This window comes from Haemaphysalis longicornis, unplaced genomic scaffold (assembly GCF_048455015.1).
Source record: "Haemaphysalis longicornis isolate Haplotype H1 unplaced genomic scaffold, Haemaphysalis longicornis Haplotype H1 scaffold_6, whole genome shotgun sequence".
In the NCBI taxonomy this organism is placed as follows: domain Eukaryota; kingdom Metazoa; phylum Arthropoda; class Arachnida; order Ixodida; family Ixodidae; genus Haemaphysalis; species Haemaphysalis longicornis.
In genome coordinates, this window is record NW_027526407.1 from 201,446,298 (window position 1) to 201,464,014 (window position 17,717).

The 17,717-nt window shown below is 44.3% G+C and overlaps 1 protein-coding gene across 1 annotated transcript in view; it reads left to right on the plus strand.

The window, feature by feature from the left end:
* LOC144142162 (arylsulfatase I-like) overlaps positions 1 to 17,717 on the plus strand; it is a 44,331-nt gene that overhangs the window by 2,952 nt on the left and 23,662 nt on the right. The window contains exon 3 of the mRNA XM_077673547.1: positions 16,268 to 16,380. Coding sequence (XP_077529673.1) covers positions 16,268 to 16,380 — 113 coding nt within the window. The remainder of the gene's footprint in view (positions 1 to 16,267; positions 16,381 to 17,717) is intronic.

The following is a 17,717-nucleotide window of genomic DNA, read 5'->3' on the forward strand; positions in this document are numbered from 1 at the left end:
AAGTAAGGTGTATACCAAAAGAAATTAAGAGACCTGCTGAGATTCTGCATTTCCGCAAAATGTGGCCTATGCAACTAGCACTGGCACGTAGAAAACTCATACGGAGCGGCCGTTCTTCCAAAGCACGCAGTTCTCAGTTATTTTAGGGGGAACACGTACTGATTGCTAAAACAGCAAACGTGTGTTGTGTTAACAATGCGCTATCAAGCTCCCAGAAAATGGGTGCGGGAAAAAATAAGCTGTCAAGATGCCAGAAGATTCAAGAACGATAATATTTCCTTACACTTCAGTGCATTAATCTTCACGCTCAATGTGAGAAACGTTTTTCAAGTTTACTACTCACAGCCAGCATTCCTTGTCGACCATGTCGTTGAACAAGGATGGCTTAGCACGCCAGTTATGGTGTGAACTTTACAATGTCCTTTTCAGCAGAATATATTGTTACCCGTCATCTTCTGCCAACCGCCACTCAACAATCTGCATGTCGTTGCTCATCAGAAATTAAAATAACTTGCTTGTCCTCTTTCTTTTTTTCCGTTCCCCTTTATTATGTACCGTGTAGAATATAGAGGAAAGAACCTTTTTCTGCAACTTCGATAGCCTTATTCAGTAATAGAATAACCGTGACTACCTCGTATGACTCTCCCAATGAGTGAAATGCAGGTCCAGTCACGTAGCTAGCCGCTGGCTAATACATCCCTATTATAAATTCGAAGGAGCTAAACGCAATTCACCCGAAGCAACCCTTCATTGGCAGCAATTGCTGAAGACAATGGCGTCGTGGCAGCCGGGGCGGATCTGTTATGTGCGCTTAGGCAAGATAAGCCCCCACAACGTCCTCGAGCATCGCTGCATGGGTTACGGTGTCGAAAGCTTTCTGAAAGTCAATAGCAACCGGAATGTGTGGGCATTGATACCGGCTCGCTCGATGTAACTTTCGTGGGATGTAAAGGCTGCTTTGGGTGTCCAACCATATTTGAGCCAGGTGGAAGTACTTGCTTGACTTTTCAAAGTTATGGCCATCAGCTAAATCAATTTAGAGAAGGATGGCGTGAGAGACAATGGGCATAAATTTGCCATGAACGCGCGGTCACTCCTTGGTTTCGGAATGGGCACCACGACAGCCTCTTGATGGTTCTAAGGGAACTGCCACAGATCCATACGCCGTAATTTCATGTACTACAGTATGCTGATAATGCAGTGCAGGTATTCGAGTTATAATTTGACCACAATTTTAACATATTTTTCAGCATCAACATAAAAAAGTAATTTCACGTGAAAAGCAAAACAGAGGTTCTAACGCTGCAAAAACCGAAAAAGGGTACACATTTCAAGAGTGGTCTTGTTCCGGCATAAACCGACTACAGTTTTCGGAAATCACCGAAATGCACTGTCAACAGCTTCTCCTTGTCGTTGCTTCTATAAAACGGGCAACGCGTAACGTAATGCCTAGGTATGACGGTATATTCGCCAAGTGCGAACATAAGTTTCTTCGGTCGCCCGAATTCTGGGTCTCGCTTTTTTCCCCAGGGATTCCAGCACAACAGCTTTAATTCCACCACAACAGCTTCAAACAATATATAAAAGGCGAAAACTATTTTATTAATGAGACCATGATTTGCTGGAGCAGAGCGTGGATGATGCAGAGCAGATGATTGACCATAGCAAGAAAAATGCACGTCGCTCTTGCAATGATGCCAAATCCAGAGCACATTTCAGAAACAATATAATCGATGTGCGTATTTGGCGTAAAGTGTTTGCAAAACATATCATGAAGCATTTTTATATCATATCCCTTTGCACCGGCGCCGAGACATATGTTCGCTTTCTTCAATTTCTTACCCTTGGGGATCGCAGAAGATCCTTTGCCTGATCAGAACTTACTTTTAAGCACTTCATGTCGGCGGGAGCCTCTGTATCCAGAAGTGTTTTTTTGCCTTCATCTCGTTCTCGTCCTCTGTTTTCCCAGAAGAAAAACTAAAGGGTGTTCAGTTAAACCATCATTTAGGTTCAGCCATGCCACATATACAGTACTCCCTCGTTATAACGTAGTCAGCGGGACGGCTAAAATTCGGTTATAAGCAGTGTTTCTATATTTGCGACAACTCCGAATAAGCTAGAGGATGTGAGCTTTAATTGCGCCACAGCTGCGCGGAATCAAAGCACAATGTCTTCAGTGAAGAAAAACTTTATAAAGGGGCTAAAAATGCCGTGAGCTTTTCCTGTTTCAAGTTCTCGCCGGGAGCGAGCATCTTCTGCTCCAATTTGGCCAAGCAATACATGACGCTAAGGTCGCCGTACAAAAACGTGACAGTGGCTGTGGCCACTTTTATAGGTGGCGTGCGGACTTCATGGAATGCTACGAGAGTTTCGCGCTGGAAAGTGCCACAAACTTATAGCTCGAGTTTGAGGTTGTCTTTGTTGAGCTAAAAACGATTCACCGCTCATATAGGTAAAAATGATTCACCGGTTTTCACGGTTGCGCTGAGTGACCGCAACCGTGAAAACCGACCGGCTTTGCACTAGGGGCTTTGCATGATCACTGGGCAATTTTCGCTGAGCTGTTGAGCCGTTAAGTTTGCAACACAAGAGTTTTTTGTGCGCTGTTGTCGACGACACTGCTGATTTCATGGAACGAGTGCCGGTGTTCGCACACCATCTCGTCCACGCCATTGCCCAATGTCTAGAAACCAAATTCAATGGCTGTATCCTGCATTTGGACCGTTTGTGTCTAAAGTAGGATGGGGCGATTTCATCATGACCGGCTCGAGAAAATCGCGGGCGAAACACTAGCTTGCGTTGACCCGCCATCATTGACAGTCTGAATAACCGCTGAGTCGCCGCCGCTCGGCGACGCCCCCACTCGCCACTTCACTCTAAGCGGGTGAAGCTCCTCGTGGGGTTCGAGGGATGCGGCCTAAAATGCATGTTCTTGGGTTTGGACCAGAAGAAATTTCCAATTAACCGATATTTCGAATAAATCGATTTCGTTATAACAAGAGATTATTATATAATTATTGAAATAAACAAGGAACAGAGAGAGACATGGAATAGTGCCTTCATTGACAAGGTAGGCACGCGCATGCAAAGCACTGGCAAGCCAAGGACTGGGGACGTCTATAGTCCACCCGAAACGAACTGCCAAGTTTTCTTGGCGATGATGGTGACCATGGGTGAAGTGAAGAAAAATAAAACGCTTCCCACCATGGTCGCGAAGTTTGGATTTCGAGAGGGTAGCATGGACGTAAAGCATTAGAAAGAAAATACTCCAATCCGTCTAAGACAGTGATTAAAATCATTAGAAAGCCATGGAATGTCCGTACCAGTAAAGCACTAACGAGCCAAATGAAAGCCCTGTCAATCCTGCCGATAAGAAACAGGTGTTTGCTTCCTGGTTGGATCATTTGGTGTTGGATTTGATTTTTCCAAGCTTCGTGCTCCTCATTTGTTGTGGTTTCGATACAGGAGTAGTACATTTTTATATCTACGCACAGTGCCCTTTGTTCAAGTTATGGAGAAACTCCTTGCGTCATGAGAATAGCCAGCAAAATGTGATAGTTATCAAGATAAAAAGCTTCCCAAATCAAGTTGAAAATCCTCCAAGAATCAGTGAATATTGGTAGGACTACTGGTTTTTTCATGCTGGGGTATAATTTCTATAATGACGAAGTTGCCTGCTAAAAAATTCCCCGCATTTCCCCGAGGGGAAGAATGTGAAAGTGCGAATGCACGAGTTGAATTTGCGCGGTTCGGTAATGTTCGCGAAAGAGAGATCACACACACACACACACACAACTACAAAGAAAGAAAGATGCATTTATTCACAGACACCTATTTGTGTTGTCGTTGTACTTGATTGCTAGAGCGGATCTCAGCTTTGAAATTTCGTGTCAGTACTCTTTTAAGCGGGTGCATTAGCCCTTCTCACGCCCGATTCCTGGCCAATCCCCCACGTGGGTATGTGCCATGTCAGCGGTCAGGCAGCGCGCGCCCATCTCCCCCCGTTGCCAAGGAAGACGAGGAGATTCCTGGCCAATCCCCCACGTGGCCATGCTATGTGGACATCGCCGGTGGACGCAGGTTCAGGGTCGCTTAAGAAGTGCATTCGCACTTAAAAGATATTTTTAAATGGTGTCACGTGATTTCTACGTGTGTTTTCGACTGCTTTTATTTTCAGGCGTGACATAACAGCAGCGCGGCTACAGTGACTAGATAATTAAGGTGGTAAGAATTCGTATGATTTAGAAACTCACTCAAATGTTTTAAAGCATGAACTACTCACAGCATTTCTGTTGTTTCTGTAATAAAGGGACATATGAAACTCCATGATACCGTGAAGACAAAGTGCAACGGTGTTTATGTCATAAAAGTGGCGTTTGTTAACTATTTAATTACTGCCTCGAGTACTTTTACAGCAAAGCTGTAAATGGCTAGGATCCAGCAGATCGTCTCCGGTCCCATAGCGATGTAGACAGGAATCGCTAGCGAGCGTAGTGCCACGTTGTGGAGCCCACTTAAATCCCCGGAATCGTAAAATTGCGCGCCACACCCCCGGGGCACGGAAAAAATCATACAAAATTACAAAGTACCTACGGCCTTCATAGAGCATGCGCCATGATTACCATACCCGCGCTATAATAAATTTCTACCCATGATTCCTGTGTGTTTTGTAGCGTAAGCTACCCTGGCCGAGGTTGAGCAGTTTCGCGCGGGGGGTGGGAGGGGTTGGGGGAGGGGGGGTAAATGGTGGGCGCTGACATTAGAGTGAACTAGAAAACCAAGTATTCTAGTTCACTCTACTGACATGATACAATTCCCATGGTTACCAGATCAATAAATTTCAGCCCTCTAAAAAGCTGTTTTGTAATGCTTTAACTAAAACAATGAACTAAAGCAAAATATTTACAAATAATTGCCTCAGTAATTAAAACTAGCTCTATAACAACCTTTTAATGTAATTAAGCTATAGTTAGCGAACAAAGAATAAGACCGTAGTTCAGTTTTGGTTTCGGTTTTCTCTAAGTGTGCTAGGCAGTGGCGAGGCCTTTGCGCCTCACTTGCGCAGTGTGTGTGCAGTCTCCAGCTCAGATTTGCGTGCGTGCAAAACGTGTACAACTGGTAGAACTCCGATGTACGCGCTGAGCAAGTGCCTCCCCGGGCACATGCGAAGCTGTCATTTTCTTCACGTTAGGCACCCTATCTATTGCCCCTGAACTGACGCCGGAACAGCGATTCCTATCTGACCTTGACTACCGCAACTTCACTGCAGGCTGCGGAGTTGCAGCCAGCGATCATTCCGCTTGGAAGAGAAATAAAAGGAGGTTTTATAATCTTTCGGTTCCTATTGTTTTATGCATGGAACTTCATACAGCTCTCCGTGCTCCGAACTTTCGCGCAAACGTTCGTGAAGGCGGAACGAAAAAATAGGTAACGAAATGCGGTTTCTTTTTTAATCAGTCACAATAAGTCAAAGTTCTCTCCTCGCGCGCTCTGTGCAGAAAATTACCGCCCATTCGATACTGCCCATTCAGTCCCGCAAGCTTCCCCTTTAAAGTGGTGGAAAGCAGCTAGAACCTGACGAATGTAGACATAAAGGAAAACAAACAGGACACGCCGCTGACTATTTCGCATACTCCCTTGGCATGCATTCTGCCACTCCGTTGGCCTGCGATCGACCGCGCTCTTTTGTTCCTGTGCTTCAAAGGGCCGCGACTCACCGGCAATATCAGCGTTGACCCATGCGATAACGTCATCCCCCCCCCCATCACCTTTTTTTTGTGTCAATAAAGGTTTTACATTCAGCCACAGGTACAGTTCACTTCACTTCGTTTGAAAAGCATTGAGCGACTCGCAAAATGTCACAGAATGGCAAATATAGGGACACAGCGCCAAAATGCACGCAGATCATGACGGAGATTCATTTCTCTGTGCGCCCCAATACGGATCACCTGATTCCTTGGCGTCCTTGCGCCATGCGATCAGTCGCATTCGAGCTTGCGCACAAGTGTTGTGTGAGCGTTGCCACGTCTTGCTCAAATAGCCTCAGTACATATAAGTCACACGCTAAACCAAAAGCACGTCGGTTACATGCCCACAGGAGATAAACTACGCAATGCTGTCGACGCCGCTACACAAAATCCGCCTGGCCAGCGGTCCGCCATGTTACAATTAATCCCGGCATGCTTCGCTAGCCGAACGCGGAAACGCCACAGTAGCACGTTGCCAGATTACAACCCATCGCTTTCGCCGTTTTTAGTAAGCAAATGCTCAGCTGGCAACCTTCAAATCGTTGTATCATGTCTGCCACTCTGTGTCGTACGGTTCCAAAGCATTGGCTGAGCGGCGCGCTTTCCTCCTAGAGTCAGTAAATTATCTCTATGGTTTCGCGCGTGCCGTGAAGGGCCGTTCTGCGCAAGCGCGAGGGGCATTGGATTCGATTCGATTAGATTGCATTGGCTTGGCTTGGCTTGGATCGGACTTAGATTGAATTAAAGTGGATTTTGTTGGATTGCGTTGCGTCATAGCCGTGGCAGACGTACTGGCGCCAGCGCGTGCCCAGGTGTGCGCCTCAATTGCGCAGTAGCCAAGTCTGACGATGCGTCGGAGCCGCTTGATAGCCGTTTCACGTGGCTCGTGAAGAGGCGTGCTGAGCATGCGCGAGGAGCAGAGACTGGACAGGACTGGACTTTCAGTTAATAACCAGGAACGATGCTCAATCGCAAATTACAAGCAAACGTGTTTTGCTTCGTACACCCCTTGGACTACGACCCAGTCAAACCTCACGTGGAGGCTCGGCACCGCAGCTTTGCTGGCCATCCCTCTTCACGGGGTGGAAGGGCTCTGAATTTTTTCCGACCTACTGAAGGTACCAAATGTGAGATTGGCTGATTTGCCGAGATTTAATGTCAGAAGTGATTTCGTAGAATAAACAAGGAAAAGAGATATTCGCGGGAAACTCCACATTGCAGTTACCATGGTTTAATCAAACAAAACCGGAGGAGCCACTACAACTCGAGTCACCCTTCTTGCCGGTTTTTTTGATTGGCGAATGAAGGATGGATTGAAAGGCTGGTTTAAAAGGTGGTCGTTGAATGGCTACACCTGAAATATTTTTCTTAACTGGATGATTTTGTGGGTGGAAATCAGCACCCTGGTCCAGAGGAAACAGTTCATTCGAACTACGGACCATGAACGTTTTCTCCGGAGTTCCATTCGCACATAATTTTATCACTCCCGATTATAAAAAAAACATATCCCGCATTCCAAGCAAGTTAAAAATACGCGTTCCCCACACAACGATGCGACCACTAAAGGTTGTACGGCGAAGCGTGACAGTGCGTGGCAGCAATTTGAAGAAGTTATAACAAGAACCCCGGCATTAGGAGCCAAACCTGCGGTCTATTCAAACATGCCTTCGCGAAATAATTGATTGGGTACAACGTGCTCTTTATGGTGTGGCACATGGTTGGCCATTGTCCTTAAACTGTTCTTAACAGAACGACTACCAGTTCTCACGGACATGTTTAAAAGGGTAGGTTGTTCCTTCCACGTGCTCTTGTTTATTGATTAAGGTTAAGTGTGTGGTTTACGAAGAAACCGCTTCTCGTAACAGCGACTGTTCGAATACCACCCAACCTGCAAGATGGTAAATCAGGCGACGGTTATCGTAGAAGTTACCCTTCTGTAATTCCCATGGCTGCTGTAAAGAAAGCTGCATATATTGGCGGACATCATCACAGCTAATCTGAAGCTTTTAGCAACAATGCGACGAGCGTTAACATGAATCCTGCATTCGGGCACTTGTCTAAAGCTGACTAAAAAAGTTTACTACGTGACAGCATGAAGGCGTATAAATTCCTCATGCATTCACACTGTTCACGGAGATAAGATAACCACTCTTTTCAAAAATGGAAGTTCTTGAAGCAAGAAAGAGTAAGGCCGCCACGTGTGAGTGACATTTGAACCCAATAGCAACGAGAAGAACTGAACCATCATTTGGGCCTTTGTGGGCTATATTTTCTAACTACACTACACTTCTGTGAGAAGAGCTTTCACTCTTGCTCCTTCTTAATTTTGCGCTCACCCCTGTACCAAGCTCACTAACAATTTCAGCTTGAAGCGTAAGAACGAACTTTGAGACAACACTAAAGAGTTTATCAGAGGAACGTCTTATAGTCGAACGTGTAGAACTATGCAACGCCTTATACCAATTATCGAACGTCAAAAATGACCGTCGTTGGTATCGGTGTCACCACTAATCGTACGGAAAGTTGCATGATCTGAGCAATGGCTGCTACACAGTATAGGTGTGCCGGGGTGCCCTGGTGCCCTTGCTCGGCTGCCGAATACGCTGACTGCTTTTCCGTGGCGGATGTTAAGGATAGCTCAGCGAAGGCGCGCGCAGTTTTGGGTGTTTCCGCCGAATGGTTTTCAAAACTGATGCCAACGATGTAAGCCATTAGAACCGTTGTTGCTTGGGGACTGACAATGCGAAGGGGTTTACGGTAATACAAAATATTTGAAACTGTCTCAAGCTTCACACTACCCTAAGAAGTCGGCCCGTAGAACCAACGACGGGAAGCGAGCTGGTCTTGAATTATGTCGAACTGCAAGAGGAAACGACCCAAAACTCTGGAAACACAAAATTCCCGGCCGGGGGGGGGCCGCTTTTCTGCTGGAGGCGAAAAGAAAAACACCCTTCTGTACGATATTTCGGAGCACGAAAATATCCCCAGTTGGTCAAAATTAATGCGGAGCCCTCCACTACGGCGCGTTAAACTCCACAATCAATCAATGCAAACACAAAGAGGAGAAGAAGGGCAATGTGTGCCTCGCAGGAGAGTGCTGCTATTAACTAGCTATGCCCATAAAACTATGATGGAGCCATTACTCTGTGTGTAATAAATGTTTGCACGACGCCGATAAAACTGCACACTCTAATGGGAAAGATAAACCGGCTACGGAAAAAGAACAACGCCAACTGTATCGTGTTTTTTAGCAGGCCCAGTGCAAAGCTGTTTCCTCAAGTTGTAGCGCGAGAGCACTGCGCCGCACCATAATGACGCCAGCTGGCTGCTCTTGCTTGTGGGTGGAAAATATCGACAGGGTATCTATTTCAACGCTAACGAGTATAGAATATCCCGAACAAGTTTTACGTCTTGTTTTTAATGAGAGCCTTTGGCTTTAAGCTGCATGAACCGTATTGCACCTGCGCACGTGGCATGCGAGCGGAGAGAGGAAACAGAGTGAGTTTGGAAAAAGAGAAAAAATGACGAGTGGGACGGGCACCCACCACTTGCCACCAAAGTTCATATTGGCCGTACCTGAACCTGATGGTACACGGTGACAGCCAATACAACGTATTTGCCCATTTATCAATACTTTCAATCATATGGGAACCATCAAGTACCCTTAAATAGTAAAACATCTGCGACGAAATCCATCACTATAAATACTTTTACTAAAGAGGTTCGAATTGAACAAATTGCTTAACAGAATGGCAAGTTGGGCGAGTTGGTGTTTATTCATCGTGAAAACAGGCGCGGAAATACGTTGACTAAGAGGAGATGGGTCGTCCTGTGTATTTGTCTTATCAGTCAACGTATTTCCGCACCTCTTTTTAAGGTGAACTAATTTCTGGAGCAAAATATAACGCCGCCTTTTTCGCAACCTGTATTTCGGCTTGCTAAAGCGTTATGAATCAAGGAATAAATAAATTAATGCATAAAATTCGGATGACGTAAGCCTCCACTACGGAGAGACACAGGTACCACATTGTTTAGTGGAACAGAAATTGTGCAGTGGGGCTATAGTGCAGATTGACGATGTGTTCATTTCCAAACACACACAGAAAACATCAAGTTTTTTAGGAAGGGTTACTGTTTTGCGATATACTGCAGGGTCTCAAATTTTCCATCTCGTTTTCATTAGGCTTCAGCTAATCTTGGTAAATGTAGGCATAGCGTGGTTTTCCTCTTTTTTCATAGAAAAGCAACACCGCCACTTGGGGTATTTGGTACATGGTAGTTTGAAAACGTGGGGCAGATTGCAAGGTGTCGAAAGGTTCGTTTGAGAGAACATGTATATTCGATAGCAAATTCCACCAGTTCCAGCCTTCTTGTGCATTGAAAAAAGCGTGGCTTTCAGCTTTTTTCGTCGGTGTATTGGCCAAACTGTTAGGGAGCTAATAGAGGCCTTTTATATCAGCGTACATTATACCAAACGTGTTAGCAAAACAAAGTCACTCTACTTGAGAAAGGGCGCGCCGTAGTCGGCTATATGTTTCTGTAATCTTTGGTTTCTCTTGATATTTATGTTTCTGTATGTGTAAATAAATCTTTACTTGCGTGTTAAAGCGTGTTTATACACCTCCTTTCGGTCCCTGTTTGTTTGTGCGCTTTTAAACTTTCTTCGCAGAGATGGTTGCTGTTCATTATGTGGCTGTAGGCTCTCGCGGCTTATGTTGGTGTACTCGAATAACACATGGCAAGCGGGGAGTAAGGCCGTCCAGTCATCATTAGCGCAGTAGCTCTTAGTGCCCTACCTCTTGAAATTCTTTTTGCCATATGTGATGAGAGTCAGTCAGTCATACCAAATGTTTTTACTTCTACACTGTGCTATCAATGGTGAGCCCCTTAATCAATTTACCCTCGCAAATGATCACTGTGAAGCGTAATCCCTTCTTAGTAGCAACACTGCATATTCGGTACTGCATTACCCTTCAATCGATTAACAAAGAGCCTTTCTTTCCTGATTGCACAGTTTTCTTCCCTACATCAACAACAAACACACACGTATCTATGGCGATCACATCAATATTGACATGTTGTTGGCCACCCGTTAAAGCTTAGTTTTGAGGTCCTAATTCTGGATAAGACTCGCTTTAATGCGAGCACAGCGCTGTGTTGAATTACTTCACATTCTGGTACACTGCCTAACCTTTTCAGTGGTAATTTTGAACTATCCCTGATAACGTTTCCTGTTTTTGCTGCGACCTGAGTGATTACTTAGCGATTTTTAAAAGTGCGGTGAAGAACAGTGTGAAACGATATGTAGATTATGATTACTACTACCAATTTATAACACAAGACGATCTGGATGGTTTTTGGAATGAAGTGCAAAATGCTATCTGAAGTGAAGCATGCTCTCCTAATGAGGCCAAAATTAGACAGTGTTTTATTGATAAATGTTTCACTCTGTACAAGAAATCTGTTCCCGAAAAGATCAAATTGCTTTCATTGAAATCGTTATTTATGTCACAACTGAATTATTCATACTCTGGTCTAGGAGACAACTAAAGACACGACTCTCAAGAAAGTGCACATTTTTTTCAAAAGAAGACTCTAACAATAATTTATGCTATACCGGGCCATCACTCGACAGCATGCTTTTTCAACCTGCCAATGTACCGCAATATTTTGTGCGTACCAACTGCGGTTATCCTCGGTTCATGAGCACCAACCTAAACGACATCTGATTATGATGATTGTTGTTTTATGGCGCAAGGCCATAAAAGGCAGCCTATCAAATTATGGGAGCAAGTGGAGTTGACAAGACGTGTGCCAAGGATCACTAATAAATCCCGGGCCATCTCCACTAACGTGAAACCTAGGGAGGGGGAAGAAAGGAGTGTATAAGTGTAATCTTCGCACCTTGGCGTTTTCAGCCACAGAGATAAAACTGTAACTTCAAACCGGGGGACTGGCGAAGGATGCAGTGTATGAGTGTGTTCTTAGCTTATTCCTTCAACACTTGAGCCTACGGAGATGAAACCATTGGGGGTAGGGGTATACAGCTTTGCTGCAAGTTTCGTGTCTTTGAAACCCGAAGCGTTCTCGCGCGAGCCGTTAGAAAACGCGTGTCCCTGTGTGTTCTTTTACTGAGCGCCTTTCGAACGGCGCTGAAACGTTCAAGCGCGAGGAGTTACAAAACGAGTGTTCCGGTGTATCATTTTAGTACGCGTTACGTTCTAGCGCGAGTCCTTCGAAAACGAGTGTCCCGTTGTTTTAGTACCGTGACTACATAAACTACGACGACATGAGACCACGGCGGCATGAGACGTTGAGAGCCCTAGCTTGTAATTAGCTTGTCTTCTAAACCCTAACCGTAGTGACGCCTCGGACAATGTAGGGCATACAAATGCTGCCTTATAATTTTCCTTCTCTTTAGAGCAGCTTAGAGAGATATGGCTTAGATATTTATTCATGCTCCTTATCAGACCTGCGCATTTATTCCCATAACTTCCACCTGTAAGAGGTGTTTTCGCTATATATTTGAAATTTTGCGCTTCCCAAAACGTTGATCATTGAATATTGTGGTGCTGGTGCACTTTCCCTTGTGTGTTTCTTTCTGTGTTTTCTTTATTGCCAGAGTGTACGTTTTTTTATATAATCCATGCATAGTCACCCGAACTTCATTTCCTTCGCCATTGGGTTAACGGTGTAGTATATTTGATTTTCTGTATGCAATAGCACTGTCATTTTCCCTTTTCGTAAGTCACACAATTTTGGGCTTGCATCGTTGTAAATGCACGCTCCTGTACTCTGTAGCGTACCAAAATATTGTAAATCCCATGAAGCTTGTATTTTTAATACTCACTGCTATTCGGAGCGGGAATAAACAATTCAAATTGAAAATGACTTGAAACTAAATACACGAATAAACTGCGATGCTACCAAAGAAGTGTCTGGGTTCATAATGAAGAAGGGAAGGTTTTATAGCAACGAAACGCGTTGCTAGGACACACCCACGAGCATCGGTGTGTGCCGATGCACGTTATTTTTTACAGTGTAAACCTTCGTAAGGGGGCCTCTTCATAAGGTAGGCATCAGCATGGAGCTGGCCGGCGATATGCTGATAGTGGTGGGGATATTAGTTAAAATATTCTAAGAAACAGTAGCGCTCCAGAAGCAAAGACGCTCGATTTTCTGCGCTTACAGTGCTACCATGCGCTGTGTTTTTTACGCTGCACCTCCGTCGGCAATCGTCAAGGTTGCCTTCCACCGGCACAGTGTCGAACAGCATTAGATTTCCTCTTTTTTGGAATTTCTCGTTGCAAAAACGTAGTGCTGAGGTTGGTGTTTTACCTTTAACTAGCTCTCCCTTCACCTGAAAGCCCACAGCAAGAATTTCCAAATGTATGCCATTCTATCCTTAGCAGCAGCAAAAAAATTCCTTTACGAATTTGTGCGTCTGCTGATGCTCTTTGAATGCGAAAACGTTATACAACCGTAATCCGCGAACCGGCTAAGAGCCCGTAGCAGCGTTGTTATCGTGACCTAATCCCGGTGATTGATGATTTGGGTAGTTACAGTATGAGCGTTGTCGTCGCCTCAAACAGTGAATATGTGAACTGATGGCGGGTTTTGAAGCGCAGTTGCCGTCTAAATGGACTGCCATCTTCATCTTGAGTGGTTATTTTGGACTTTTGGTACGTACACAATCAGAATCTCCGTTAGGTAACGTTAGCGTTTGGTTTTCTGTGCATCGAGCAACGTCGAAATCAATTTACAGCAGGCCACGCACTCTTGTTGATGACCCTAGTACTGTAGTCACAAGCTTAGAACCCGCGTCGGCGATGCTAAACCCAATGATGACGTCAGACGTCAAGACGCTTATTCCTTCAACAAGCGTGCGTTTGTTCGCTTCTTTTTTATGCCTTTATGGTTTGTGTTTACCGTTTCTCTTATGCCTTTAAGGTTACCAGACAAAATGCCTTCCGGAACTTTCTTATTGAGGAGGAAATAAATTCAAGGTAGAAGGTTCACTCATTTAAAGACTGTAGTCGCGATAAGAAAGATGCCAATTTTATCGCGATGTTCCAAAAAATCAGCGATTCATTAAAGAAACCAGATAAAGCAGTGGCTACTCCCCTGCTTTATGACGTCACAGAATCATGTTTGTCTGATTAGCGGCCACCCGCCTAAGCCACCACTAAGAAACAAAGCTAGAGGTAGCGAGGCTAGTGCCAGTTAGTTGGCTCATGGTCGTAAAAATTTGTAAGGGGGCCAATAAAGTGCGATGGAGAATTTGAAAACATGTATGACCCAGGTGGGCTCTATATACAAACTGTTGATCTTTGGAGAGTTCAAGGAACCCTATGTAAAAAACATCACGCAAACATATTTCATACCTAGAGGAACCCGTCAAAGAATGTGATGCCTTTACCAACCAGTGACAAGGATGGTGCGCTTATGCATTTGTCATTCGCTCTTTTTATGTAAATCGCTTCACTATTGTTTTGTCAGTTAATTGCCGGGTCACTTCAGTAACATTGTTTTTTTGCGGTAGTGGCTGATACCCGCATCTTTAACACTGGTAACTCGTGTGACCGCCTAAACATGTGTGTACTCCGGTGAGACTGCGGGCCGCTCATTGAAGCATCGGAAAGGCTGTCCGATAAATAAATGGCCACAATTCAGTGGGATATCGTAAACCACGTCGCGTATGCAATCGATGAAACGGCTTGCATTGCATGTATCTTTGGACACAGCGCTCTTCTGTGACCCACCTGTTTTCTAATCCTCCATTAGATTCTATTCGCGCTGTTAACATTCTTCATGAGTTCACGATTGGAGTGAAGCCTCTGGTTTCCTTTACTTGCATCACTTCAACGTTGAAGTTTTAAATGCCGCTCTTTACTACTTGTTCCCTTGTTATGTTGCAGCCCTTCAGCATGATGTTAGGGATTTTGGCAATATTTCTCGCCTTTTTGATTAAACCGTCTTTTGTGGCCAGAATGAAGCTGAGTGAGCTACCAAGAGCCACCTGGTTGAAATAAAGTTCAATGTTATCCTCATAGCCTCTTTAGCAGATAGGAATTTATTTTGTAGCTTCCTTACACAAGCACGACACCCTGGTGAAATATAACTCCAGGAAAATTTACGATGCCTTCGCATTTAAACACGCAAGCACACCTAAGTCATCCTTCTGTGCCAATTTCTATGTGGTGTAGCCGCATAGTAGTGGTAAATCATCTTGCGTGTCACTTCGCGTCTCCAGGCTTTCAATTCTGTTCCTTTAACCAATATAATAAATTTAGGGTGAGTGGAGTTTTGGGTCAACAGCAGCTTACAACGCCGGGTTTTTCTCCTCGTGAGGACATAACGCTTTCCCAAAAATTAAAGAGGCGATTTTGGGTGCAGGATCAACCATGTCGGCGCTCTATTTTTCATCCTTCTGAAACCCCTGAAGCTTCTGCTCACCTCGAAGGTTTTCTAGACAGACTGGCAACACCCATATATCATAGTGATGGCATTAATTCTCACCATTTTATACTTTGCTTCCTCTAGTACCACGTGGCCATTGCCAACTGTGCCATTCGTGTATTTTTTTGGTAATCATTTTAAACGTCGTCCGTTGCCTCAGGCTTTAGACAATTAAATTGTGATTTGCCTTCAGCGTAGCTTTATTTTGAAGGTGTCTTAACAATTCCTGATTTGCCAGTAATTACGGCGAGGTGTTCAAGCACCCCAAGTTTACGTACGAAGCGGCGGATAGACGTGTTGGGTCGTCGGTGGTGTCTATACAGAGAGACTGCTCTTCATAAAAGTCAGCACTTTTATAGCAAACTTGAGATAAACCATGGGATTTTTATGGTACAGATTGTAGCTTGCCAGCGGCGTTACAAAGATTACAACACGTCGATTGCAAGTGCGCGGCCTAACGTGCCGCCAAGGGGAAACGTTTCTTCATTGTTGCGGTTGTGGAAGCAACTGTAATAAAGAAACTATACTTTGAATTCTGTCGTCGATATGGCCGTGGAGGGGTTAGAGTACAATATGTGGGATATGATGCTGGCCGTGACCAGTGCGAGCGCGCTCTCCTTCTGGTGCCTCACATAGTGGCGTAGCTGCGCCTCATCAGGGGTTTACTTTTGCTGTGGTGTGATTCAGCCAGTTGGATAGTACGGATGATTTGCGGTGTCATTTGAATGTCGTGCCAAGGATCTTGATGTTTTAGGAAGTAGTACACATCATTTATGCCTTTGACATTTTTCATTTATTTGCACAACGTATGAGCAGTATTCTTTCTTTTGGGCGCTGTCACTTAACATTGGAATATGTGAACAGAACGTTTGCCAATTTTTTAATTTTGTTGGATAGTTATTTCTCTTCAAATACCCCGAAGCGGTTCGTAAATTTTGTTTCTCGCGCCAAGAAGTTCGAGGGAAGACTTCCTGTCTGCTTACTACATATTGTGCTAGCAGAAAAGCTGTCCCTGTTCTCTTCATACTAACACTTGTATCAAAATTTATATTTTAAAAAAGGTATGCAACACCGCACGTTATTTCCCATGGAACCAGCTGCCTTACCGCTTCACCTGAAGATTCTTCCCGAACATCTGAAACACCTGGGATACGAAACTCACTGCGTGGGAAAGGTAAGCACCAAGTAAGAGTAAAAGTAAAGGGCCTATCGACTATAAAAATTAGCCAACGTCAACATCAACGGATAGATAACCATTGATGCTTTGTGTCATTACAGATAAATTCACAAACTCATAACTGCCTCTGCGACTGCTTTTTGAATCTTACCCAGCAGCTCTTTGATTCACCACATTATAACAAACCATCTCCAAGCATGTTTACCGACAAAATAAGAAGTTTACTGCAGTACACTGTTGTTATATGGTGCTTTCAGGGGAAACGAAATATCGAGGTGTTTGTTTTTTCGCTGTAATGGAAAAGAAAAGAAGTGCATGAGACATCGCGTATTCAGCAAATATTATAATCAAAATGATGCTTGGAATCTGCATACGGGCAAGTTCCAGAGTAGAATAAAAATAAATTGTATTGAATATTTTGTAAGCAATAGCTTTACCGCCATACTGTTTAAAGAAGGTGTTTTAGCTTCTATTGCAGCATAGCAATGTTAATCAGTTTTCCGCAATTAAATTGAAGTATGCCAAAAGAGTCCTTTATGATGTAAATATCTTGGCTGTATTGGGTTTTCGGTGCCGTGGTCTTTGAATCTGTAAGTACAAAGATGCCATTGCTCGTAGGTACAGATGATCCCTTTATTTAAGCAGAAACCTTTCTTGGACCTCCCCAGCCTGAATGTCGGATGCCTTTAAATGACTTTTTTTTCAGGCTTGTTTTGTTCAATAAAGATTGCTTGGGGCAGTTGGGATAGTATTTCTCTTTGAGTCGACTCGATGTCTTGAAGCACTATCGTTTGGAGAATTGTGTGATTTTGCTATTCCGTCTAAATGTTTGACTCCCGACTACCGTAAACCCAGTCTCCTGTACAAAATCAGGGGTGCTCAGGCAAAGTACTAGCAACTTGGGGTTGAACGGTATCTGTGGGAGTGTGAAGAAATATCACCACGAGAGAAGGTTTCCGCTGTTAAGAATGATGAACCTCCAAACGGGTTTTCATTACTGAAAATAAAAAATGGCACTTTTTTATCCGGCATGATTGCAGTGATGATATAAATAAGAGGGAACACACGAAAGAGCCGGCAAAAAGTAAATGTCTGAGCTCTACTTTCATTCTTGTTCTCGTTTAAAAAACAACTACAATGCCAAGCACTCCCAGCTTTCCATCACATATTCGCCCCGTTAGTTCATTAAGTAAAGCGTTGCCGGGCCCAACGCAACAACTCGGCTCCGGTGCCCCTCGCGGATTCGGTTGGTATAGGCCCAGTACTACAAATCCTCCTGCGTACACATTTCGGTGCACGCCACCAATTCTCTTCTGGCTTTAGTTATAGGGTAG